This window comes from Lactuca virosa, chromosome 3, assembly GCF_052849685.1.
Source record: "Lactuca virosa cultivar CGN04683 chromosome 3, Lactuca_virosa_CGN04683_v6, whole genome shotgun sequence".
Lineage (NCBI taxonomy): Eukaryota > Viridiplantae > Streptophyta > Magnoliopsida > Asterales > Asteraceae > Lactuca > Lactuca virosa.
Genome location: NC_136428.1, coordinates 56,264,207 through 56,276,598, shown reverse-complemented (window position 1 = coordinate 56,276,598; position 12,392 = coordinate 56,264,207). Strand labels below are relative to the sequence as shown.

General features: G+C 32.8%; 1 protein-coding gene across 1 annotated transcript; it reads right to left on the bottom strand.

The window, feature by feature from the left end:
- Positions 1–5,219: 5,219 nt before the first annotated feature.
- On the bottom strand, positions 5,220–6,869 carry LOC145162328 (replication protein A 70 kDa DNA-binding subunit A-like). The gene is made up of 2 exons (XM_079081503.1): positions 6,480–6,869; positions 5,220–5,867 (listed from the first exon to the last, which is right to left on the bottom strand). Exons 1-2 carry the CDS (start codon positions 6,776–6,778, stop codon positions 5,315–5,317), a joined length of 852 nt encoding a protein of 283 aa, XP_078937629.1. The 5' UTR covers positions 6,779–6,869; the 3' UTR covers positions 5,220–5,314.
- Between the last annotated feature and the right edge of the window lie 5,523 nt (positions 6,870–12,392).

The following is a 12,392-nucleotide window of genomic DNA, read 5'->3' as shown; positions in this document are numbered from 1 at the left end:
AAGGCTAGGACCCAACACAATATTCTACAACTCGGAAGAGGGATGCCGTAATACAATTGCAGAATATTTGAAGGTAGGTAAATGACGATTTACCAATTTCCACCATGAAAAACAAAAAAATGAAAATTAGGTTTTAAATGAATTGAAACTCCTAGATCTTTTGAGATTCATTGAACTTTTCAATGACATGTTTAATCTCGATTATGCTCTTCAAGTTTGTGACTGGGATGCCGAGGATCACAAATAAGGTGTGAATAACCATACAAATTAGCTTGGTACTCTCGAAGACGTATATCACCTAATCAATGTGCCGGTTAACCACACACGCTCCATTGATCTATGATAATCCACGAGCTACCCATTGCCATCCTTTATTGGTCCCATATTAGTGTGCCGGTTAACCACACACGCTCCACTAACGACCAACAAGGTGCAATGTGCAATTTCATGGATTAGCACCAAATTCACATTTTTCCTAAAGTAACTAAGATTTGAGAATTTAAAAAGGTTTTTAGTTACTTCGTATTTCATTATACTTATAATGGAATGTTGTTTCCTATCCTACCCATTCAGCTAACGACCCTCCACTGGTAAAGGGTGCGGTGGGTAAGAGTGGATACCCAATGACGGTCATTTTATACGCTGCTTCCTTAAACACCCCTTATAGACCAACTTCATGAATGAGGCCTACTAACGGTAAGACTGACATTTACTTATATATATATAATATTAAACTTTTAATTATATATAGTATAAGGGTGTATTTTATACTTTTAAAATACTAAGTGTTTTAATCAAATTTAAAATTTTTCGAAAATTAATAGTTTTTAATTTTAAAATTTTAAATATCAAAACTTTGATTTAATAATTATCCAAAATTAAACAATTAATTTAAACTATTAAATCTTAAAGGATTATCCATTAAATTAAATAATTAATTTAACCTAATCCCTTTATCCCCTAGATTTCGAAAATTTGGGAAGGGATAATACAAAATCTTTAATTATCTACTTAAACAATTAACAAGATAATTACCAAAGATTATCCTAATCCTAAAATTTTGAAATCTAATCATGGGGAGGAAGGTATTTTCAAAAACCCTAGGGTATACCAACCCTAAAATCGAAAATATGGGGCCAAAGGAAAAAGGGTTCAAGAAACCCTAACAAATTTCGAAAATCCAAGCACTAGGGTTTATTTGCCATAAACCCTAATTTGTCAAATTCATAATTTTGAATCAAATCTAATTGAAAACAACAACCAAAAGTTCTGATACCACTGATGGGTTTTATACATAGCAAACAATCCTATGTGTGCATGCAACCCTAATTTGAGGATCTATGTTTTCACTATTAGACATACAAGCATTGAACACAAAAACTAGAAACCCTAGGAGGCACATGTAATTTTCGAAATTAACATATAATTAGGGTTAGGATACATACCTTTATTGTTATATTGTAATAACACTCTAATCCTTGAAGATCTTGAACTTTGGTAGCAAGCGCCACAAGCGGTCGCGCCTGTAATGGCTCACAAACAAACCTAGCAACCAAGGATTACTATGGAGAGAGAGAAGTAGAGTAGAATTTCGGCCCTTATCCTTTCTTGGAGTGCATATGACGAAATCCAACCCTATAGGGGTTTATATATGTGATGAGGAAGGTTTAGGATAAGGCAAGTGTATCTTAGATAACCCTAATCCCTTAACTTCCTCCCTAAGGCTTCCAAGGCACCCTTAGAGCCCAAGGAAACCCTAGGATACTCTTGATTTCGTTCCCCACCTCTAAGGGAGGTTCTAGAATGCTCAATGCTCAACTTTTGAACATTGTCACCTTTAGTCCATGCAGTTTCAATTAATTCCTTTAATCCTAAAATTAATTCCAAATTAATTTCTGATTAAATATTAATTAAACAATATGATTTCTAATTAATATATTATATCCATAATACATTAACAAATCATTTATCTTGATTTCAAATTAATTTATTAACCAAGTAATAAATTAATAAATCATTCTTCTCTCTCCAACAGTTATCCTATTCAATTACCAGGTTTGAAGGCAACCCAAAAGGACATTGCTACTATCAATTCAAGTACATACCAATTATAGTTATGGGCTTAGACACCTAATCCAACACTTAAATGTTGATACTCTCTTTCAAAATAACTTGTATTCTCAGGTCACCAGTAGACACGTACATTGGACCAGGTTTTAAGAAGATGGAGCATGTTCAAGACTCGTCTTTTATTTTGACATATTATTTTTTGGTGTCTTACAACTATACACAGAACACACATGTATAAACTATATTATTAATGCAATGGATGTTGTTGCTTGTTTTACTATTATGCTTTGTTATGATATTGTACATGACGTCCTCCGCCCCCGAACGTTTCCGCCGTTCTGGTTTGGGGGTGTGACATACCTGGTGGTACGCTGCGCGTATGCAGTCAGCGCTCCACTATTGGTAAACATTAGAGTACGTTGGGCGTACTCCGCTGGGAATAAATATTGACTTTTGGACCTTGACCGTTGACTTTGACATTGACTAGGGTGACCAAGTTTAACCTAAGGGTATTTTGGGTTATCAGGTTAATTATTGATTATGATTTCATTTATTGTTAGTTGGCGTGAGGTTATCCAGTTCGGCGGTCCGAGAAGTTATTTGATTATCAGCAGATTGAGGTGAGTTTCCTCACTGTGTTTAGTGGGTCGAAGGCATGAATTCCGACCCATGATCTATTATGTTAGAATACTCATTGTCTGTGTGACACTTATATGTGTATGTGCTTATATGCTTACTGGGCGGGGCCCGATGGTTATTCTATATGCCATTACCTATTATGTTTATATGAATTGTATGTGGGTGGGGCCCGTTATGCGAGTTAGGGAAGGGGCCATTATACTCATTAGGCAGGGCCTGTTATGAGAGTTAGGACGGGGCCGTTATACTCATTGGGCGGGGCCCGTTATGCGAGTTAGGGCGGGGCCCATTATTCGAGTTAGGGCGAGGCCCGTTATACTCATTGGGCGGGACCCGTTATATGCTATGTATGTATGGTATGTGGTATTTTGGGGAACTCACTAAGCTTTGTGCTTAAAGTTTTCAGTTTATGTTTCAAACACTTCTAGTTTCAAAAGGAAGACCCCGGGATGATTGCAGAGCACACACCATTCATTTCCACATTTTGTGATTTACTCTGATGATGATGATGTATTGATAAAATTCGATTACCTTGGTTTTGTGACAATGATATGGTTTACTGTTTTATTAATTTAAAAATAAAATTTTGCAGGTCTTATTTTTGGGACGTTTCACATAATGCCAATAATCAAACAAAACGGATAATTTAGTACCAGAGAAAAACCAACAACAAAAATGAGAAAATAATGATGATTTTTTTGGTTGAGAAGCATATGTTGAGTTTTGTTACTGTTGTAATAGATAAACCTTAAGATAAGAAAGCTGCTAATTATACAATATTACTGGATGAGTGAGAAACAAATAGTTATAGGATTATCACCTAAGTTAATAATTATGTAGTTAAGTATTGACACCAAATTGACGAAACAAATATATGAAGTTCTAAAAATATATTATAAAATATATATAAAACAAAGAAATAATGAAGTTGTAAAAATGAATTTTGAAAAAAAAAAAACATGAAAATAAAGTAAAAAAGTGAAGTTGTAAAAATAAATTGTGAAAAAAATACAAAAAACACAATAAAATTAAAGTCATAAAACGAATTATGAAAAATAACATGTAAAATCGAAAGTACAAAAATAATGTAATAATAAATGAATTGTGGAAAAAATAAATAAATAAAAAAGAATGAACACAATTTCAAAAGTTTAATGACTAATTAGCTAAAAAAAAGTTTGGTAACCCAAAATAGCCAAAAAAGAAAGTCGGATGACCGTAGATGACAAAAAAGATATGGAAACCTGTTTTTGTCGGTTATAGTGACATTTTAGCAAAAATTAAAAAGTTAAGTGACATTTTAAAACTTAAAACTTGTTAAATGACCAAATGAGCACAAAATCAAAAGTTAAGTGACTAAACACAACAAACATGTAAACAATAATGGTAACAAAGGATTTTCTGTGATTATTTCTAGTATGAAATAAGTCAATAATCAACTTTGGTATTTTATTGGATAAAAATGATGATATTGTTCTTCCCGATAAAAAATTTAGATTTTTGGTAGGTCTTGTGATCATTCAATAAGAAGGTTTTCAATTTTTTTTCAAATGAACAATTTGAAGATCTATCAACTCTAAAAACAATGGATCATTCCGACCTTTAAATTCATAGATGTAGATCTCGGTCCTATGAATGAGGATACTCCAAAAACTGACAAACAAAAAAGGAAGTGAGTTTCACGCAAGGGTTCATATTTGTTCTGTTATGTCAGTAACAATGGAACAATTTTGTTCGTACGAATAAAGAGAAACAAATTTGTTCTATACTAGATAAGTACCAATATGCAATGGGAGGTTAATCCCATTTTATATGAGCGAATATCCCCATACTTGTTCAACATTCATAGATACGGGATTATCGCCTAGTAGGGCTAATACTCATCATTGGTCCATTATTGGACGAATATAAGTGAGCATTCGAGATTATGGTATGGTGCTATGGTTGGATGTTACATCTTTTTTTTCGAAGTCATGTTAGTTACCTACTAAGATTTATGAAGATTACGATATGTTGTCATATCCCTTGATTATACAGATGAATACCAGTAGCAAGGTAAAGGAAGCAGGTTAACTTCAAGATATTATATCAAGATTCAAAATAGATGTCTTGTTGATGTAATGTAACAACCGATTTGCTTATTATATATGTTTGTATAACTACGGTTGTGGATGTGTCTTTTAACCTTTAATAATATAAACTACATCTTGTAGTAGATCTAATGTTTTAAAAATGAAACTTTTCCGTTGTACTTTTTCTTATAATGTAGGATACATGTTACATACAACAATGAATTAGCTACCTACACCAACAACCTTTGGTGTCCCTAATTTGTAACAAAAAAGTTATAAATAAAAATACAATAAAGTTTCAACAGTTTGTCTGTAGGTCGAATACCATTAACGTTAACGGTAATTCTTAAGTTATAAAAATCCATGAATTAAGAGGCATATCCATGTGTCCTTTCAACGATTGAAAACATAATTTCATATATATATGTTTGTGCTAAATTAAGAATTTATAAATAAAACTTAGGGTTCAAACAAGCTTAATGTGTAACATTATTATGATCAATGTTTTCTCCTACCATCTTCTCTTCTTCTCCCTACCAGTCACCCAATAGAACTCTTTGAAACTGCTGACGTGGAATGGAACCGTCGTCAAAGCAAGGTTGAATGGTTGACGTGTTGTCCAGTAAGATTTCATGGTTGTTTTTTAAATGATTAAAAGCTTTTGAAGCAGGTTTTACACTGCCTTTTGAAATGTAGTAAACTTTACCAATTTCAATTTGGTCATAGAATTGATCAGCTACAGCATTGAAGCATGTGACACGTATTTCACCACCATCAGAGTCAAGAAGATCAAAGGAAAAAACTTTGCCATCTCCTTTTGCATTGTTGTAACGTATAAGTTCTTGTTTTGAAGTCACTCTGGCTTTTATAGTCCACCTACCTTGACACGGGTTCAAAGCAGCAATGGGGATAAATATAATCCTAGGTGTCACTTTGTTTTTTGCTGTGGGTCCCCTGTTTGGATACATTGGAAGGGGATAACTGTTTATAGGTGATGGATAATTTGATGTAGGAGGGTATGATTTTGCATCACCGATAAGATCACAGGTTCCAATAATCACATCAAGGTCGATGATTATAAAAATGCTGAAAAAGTAAATGGAAAGATGTAAGGTATCAATTGATATGTGGGGTTATCACGAAGCAATTAAGCTACACATAAAAAGTGATGAACAAATGGCATACCTTATAAAGTACACCTTCACTTGTTGCTATCAAAGGAAAACATCTTAAATACTACTAATATATACTTCCTAGAGATATATATCGATATTATATTACCAAAAACTAGACAGATACTCAAAAATTGCTACATACACTCTCTAATGCTAGATGTGGATTCTTTTCAAGTCTTACAAGTTGGAAAAAAAGAATCCTTTTAGTACCATGTAAAACCCTTGCAGTAAAAAAGCTGTTCTTATTTGTCTTTCATAAAAAAAAGAAGATAAAAGTGGCATTTGTTTATTAGTCCAGTAAAGACCAAGACTAATATTAAGAACAGGGGTGCTATACACATGTGTTTACAGAGTCACCAAATATATTTCAGGAGAACTGCTCCAGTTTTTTATTTAAAAAAAAATCTATCTGTGATAACAATATTGTAAGGAAGAAAGTATTTCGTCAATTTGCTGAAGCAAATCCACATACACTAACTTCACACAAACATAACGAATGGAAAACTATGAAAGTAGTACGTACGGGCGTTCACGGATGAAATTACAGACATACTCCTTCAACTGAACAACAGAACCCTTCTGCATCTGCTGAGATCTAACCAACTCATTCAGCTGAGCAACAACCATCGCTTGCTGAAAAAACAAGCCATCAGATAGCATAATCCGGTATCTCTCCTGTTTTTCTCCTCCACTTACAGCAGAAGAAGTCTGTGACGGAACAGCCCGAAGTTCTATCACCTGAAGCATAGGTTTCACGTCCGCCGGTTGCCATTTCCCAGAAGATAGCATCGCTATTGCGCCTTCCGTCAGTTGCACCGCCATAATCTTTGATTGGAAGAAGTTTGATCGCAGAGATTTAGTTTGTTCGAGTGTGTGCAGTTTGGGGATATGAAAACCCTACGAGAGAGACCGAATGATGAGAGGGCGGGAAATTAGGGAGGAATATTTTTTGTTTTTATATTTAGCAGAATCTTACACTTAACCAACCTATAATATCAATACCTTCCGGTAAAGACCCCCCTGTTTTTTCTTTATGCAATTGCCTTCCGGTAGTAGAATGTTTGGTTGTTAGGTACAATATGATATTTGTTACTTATTCGTTATATTATTTTTAGCGACCACATTTTCAATTTCGAAAAATATGAATTTTGATTACATATAGTGTAAAAGGCCTCAATGATACATATTTGGGACCAATATGATATATTTGCAGTTTAGGGTTGTTTGATATTCATGACTGATATGATATATTTGCAGTTTAGAGGTTGTTTGATAGTCGTTGATTTAGTCATAATTGATTGAGACGACCGGGTTAGACACACCTCTGAATCTAACCAAGTAAGAAACATACCAAACTTGGTCAAGTAAGAGGCTTCTAAGTATGATATCAAACCATCTAAATCTGATAGGGTCATGTTCAGCCTCTTACTAGACCCAATTAGTACTCAAACAAGAAACATGTTTGACTCGAGAGCTAACATTGTGAAATTCCCCAATTGTTAGTCACATTCCTCTTGGTGCTTACTCCTTGTTTTTTTTAAACGACAAATCTAATATTCTACACCTATATTACCCCATATTCCAGTGATGTCCCGGAAACGAGATTGACACCCTTGACCTCAAGAAGGGAATACAACACCTAATATGATACCACTGAGTTAAAAGCATTTTGGTAGCTCCTTGCTAAATTGGTTGTTTCCCGATCTAAGCGGGTCATTATATGTAACACATGTTAATAAAAGTTAGAAGTATTTAGGGTTATTTTTCACTCTTAATTCATATGCATGAAACTCCTGAATGGATAATGAAATTTGTATAGATAAAATGTTTTTAACATTTATTATTTTTTATATGGATATAAAAATGACCATTTCACCTTTTATTTATTTCATATAAATATCTTACATATACCATTAAATATTTACCAACAAAGAAAGATTTCCATTAACAAACATTTCATATTTGTGACAAAAACTTAATATTCACAAATTGCAAAAAGTAACTAACCATGGTTGATTTACAACAACACAAACCTAAACTATAAAAATATTTTAACAACTAAAGAAAATAAAAAACCAAACTAAATGGAAAACTTGAATTAAAAAAAAAAAAAAAAAAACTCTAGTTGGGCTAATTATTTGGTTAGCTTAAAAGTGCTTGAAAAACTCCATCAACAAAAGTATTAAATAGGGATGCTTAGGTCATATTACTAAGAAAAGATAATACATTCAAAACCTTAAAATCACATTTCCCTTGTAGTTGTTGGCCCAAACAAATTTGGTCTCCCTCTCCTTCTGGCCGTTGGCCTCAAACAAGCACAAAAAAGTGACCTCAAACAAGCACAAAAGAGAGACCAATTTTATCGGTTGGTTTGTCTATTAGTTGATGTTCATGCTCTGTGTGTATATTATAGAGGTTAATTACAAGTTCGTGGTAATTTATTTTCCGACATCAAAAGACATTGACATTGAGGTAGTAATCCTCAAACCCCATATAATCGTATAGTTGATTTATGTTGTTCCAAATGGATTATTATGCGAGTAAATAAATTTTATTTTAAACATTTATATCGCTTTCTATGTAATTGTTTTCATAACCCATATGGATATAACGATCCCCAAGATAGACATAGTCTTGGAATAACTACTTCATATTTGTCATTTATCCTATTGTTTTGTTATAATTAAGTTGTTCAATACATGAATATACCCCTATACCTTCTTTCTGGAGCACCTTGGAGGACCTACATGAAAGGGAAATCGGGGTGAGTAAAGAGGCCTGTGCCGACAACATTTTTTAACCCTATACCGATGAAAAGTCGTCGGGATAGGCTACCGACAACACGTTGTCGGCTCAGAGTTGTCGACATAGGTTTTGAGAAAACCGCATAACGAATTTTCGTTCCCGCCGAAGCTGTAGCGACGACAAGTCCTCATCATGGATACTCAGGTCAAACAAAAGTTGGTCAACCCCATCAACACATGATGTTATTCTTGTAGTGTTCACATTGACATGGTTAAGAGGATTGTATCTTATATCATACAAAAGCCACATTATTTACTCACGAAGCTTTATGAAGCGCTTATTGTTGGTGTCATATCCCATGATTGTAGGTGTGGGTAATAGTAGCAAGGTTAAATAAATAGCTTAACTTCAAGATTTTATATCAAAATTCAAATTCAGAATACAGGTGCCATATTGTTGATGTTATATAATGTATCACCATATGGTTAGTGTATAATTTTCTATAACTTTGTAATATGAAGTATACCTTTTTGTAAAGTTAATATGTTTTAAAAATGAAAATCTTTTGTATGTACTTTGATGAGCAAGTGGGGTGTAACATGCAATGAATTGGCTACCTACGTCGACTGTTGGATATCTTGATAACCAAAACATAAAGGCGGAAGCATAAACTTTGGATCTTTAATCTCGAATATGATTAAAAGAAAACTTAGACATTAAAGAACGATTACATACCTGATTTCATTATGATCTTTGGATCTGAATAACTAGGGTTGGGTTTTCCAGTTGATCTCAAAAGCTCTCTCTAGAATCCCTTAGCAAACCCTAAACGAATTTACATGTGTATTTCGTGTGTCTTGATTGCTCCTCATCACATGTATATATAGATGGAGATATATCTAATGTGAGAGATGGAAGGGATCTTGAGGATCTTGAGTCAAACCGGGAACTCAACCCACAAGGTAAGTAAATATTCTATAAATCGGTCCATCAACAATTTATACTCTTACCATAATAACTGGATTTAATGATATATCGTACATATTTATGAAGTGGTCACATAATTATCCAACAATCTCCCACTGGACCACGAATATATAAATGTACGTATAACTATATAAGCACTTTAATGAATGTTATTATAACATTGGTACCCTTAAAAAATCTCGTCCACTAATCATAATAGTATAGGATCAAAGCGGCATTCGTTACAATTTACGTAACTAAACCTATCAATGGTCACATATACATATATAACTAACGACATAGATTAAACATGATGTGTGGTTTTAAAATCTAAATAGATTTCCGACGAGTTCCTCTTTAGATTGAAGTGAGATCAAACTTCAAAAAAGTGCAACTAATAATGGAGTTAACCGAATTCTTAATTCTGTACTGAAAAACATAATTGTTCTTAAACAAAACATAAGACACCATAAAACTCCCACTAAAACCAAATATCACACCAACGTGTGTAGTATGCTCATGAAAGACCTAGGGAGGTAATCCCTTTATGAGCGGATCCGCTTTCATGAAGTTTGTTCATATGTGCTATATATATTTCCATTTTGCACTATTGTGTTAACAGAAGAAAACTTGATGTCAATATGCTTTGACTTAATAGAACTTCTGTTGTTGGAATATAATATTGCTGACTTATTATCACAACTTTAGTGGTCTTTCAATACCAATAATGTGTAGCCTCGTGACAAATTTCCGCAACCATATTCCATGCTACAAATTATGATGCCATTATGGAAGAAGCTACCGAAGTCTATTCCATGAATTGGCTCATCATGCCAAAATGTAAAAGTATCCCGATATGGATCAATAACCATTTTGGCATCTAATAAAATCACATTCTTAATAAAAATGATCTCCAAAACATCTAAATTTCCTATAGTTGAGCATATAGCCTTTTGTTATATATAGATATCTCAATTTCCATTTGGTTGCTTTCTTATGATCCAAACTTAAATTGTGTAGATATCTGCCCAAAGCCAGAAAGATAAATTTACTCCCACTTAATCTGTAATACACAAAATCATCTACTGTATTTACCTCAAAACCAAAAGAGATAATAAATTGATGAAAAATGTGGTACAACGCATAGGATATCTAAAGTTGAGGTTGTTGAGTTTGTGTATTTTGAATAGGAGATTGAATAACATTGTCGATCACTGATTCATAATCTGCATACTATTGAAAGCAATAATAGGAATCAAGATTGATTCCTCCTTAAACACAATATTTTAACCTTATTTCTCCCCCCAAACTCAACATCCTCAAATAATGTTGCTTTATCCAAAATGCAAGGTGAATATCCATGCAATTGAGAACTAACATAATGCCCTCATTCCATTCCTTAAAGTTAATCACATTGAGTACATAAGTCATAAATGTGATCAATGTAGCAGATACAATACCATAATTCAAAATTTGTTGTTTTGAGAACATAAGCAAATCTATTTTTATGCTCATTAATCCACAAATCGTAATCAATAAATTCAATTTATGACATCTTTACAAGGTATCAACACAACATTAATATCAAGTCTTTGGACAGTAATACCAACTTGCAAGAGATATCCTTGTTTTAGAGATAAACATCGACAATAAATTATGTCAATTAACAAGCCCCTCTTTGGATTGACTTATTAATCACATGGAACCAAAAAATCACCACATATGTGTTTATCCAACCAAATATCAGCCAACCTTTGGGTCGGCTAATACCTGATTTCATAAACACATAAACTATAAAATTTGATAATAAGAATTGACAATATATCATGTCACTTAATAAGCCCCTCTTTGGATTGACTTATTAATGACATGTAACCTAAAAATTGTCGTATATTTATCATCAAGCATGTGTTTATCCGGTCAAATATTAACCTACCTTTGGGTCGATTAATATTCGCATTAATAAACACAAACCATAAAATTTAAGTTCGTTGTAAATTAACTTTCACAAAAGAGATCACTTTGGCGATATATTGTGTCAATTAATTTACCCTAAAATAATAATAAGCATGTCATAAATGTAGTTTACTGACAACCTGAAATATTTGTGAAACTGTTTGGGTTGAATACAATTCACATAAATCAATATTGTATAAAACTTAATGTATTTACAACCAAATTTGGTCAAATAATAGATGCCACTTTGGCAACAATAACACTAACCAAAACATAATATCAATAAACCAACTGATAATTAAACAATAGCAAGATTTCAAGAATCAAAATTATCAAAATGAATTTATAGATATTTGTTGTAGAGAATCAATTAGCAAAATTTACATAATCTCAAAAGCACTAGGTAGTGCTCCAACTCAAGGAGAGATATAACACATTAAAATCAATGAAAAACAAATCTTTGATTATTAATTCTCGTGACCTTTTTTTTTTTTAATATCACAACCATAAAATTTGCCTTGGACATAAATTTATCCTAGCAAAATAAATACTAACATGAGATTAATATAAATCACAATAACAGTGGCCACATTTCAAATGCTTATGCATTCATGAATATCTTACTGATATCCCCCAAATTATTTTGTAACTTGTTTTTACGAAAATAAAATACAAAATAATTTTTGAAGATGATTAACAATAAGGGGCCAATAAATTCATTTTGACCATCACCTAAAAGTAAAATAGCTTTCATGATTTATCTCAACAA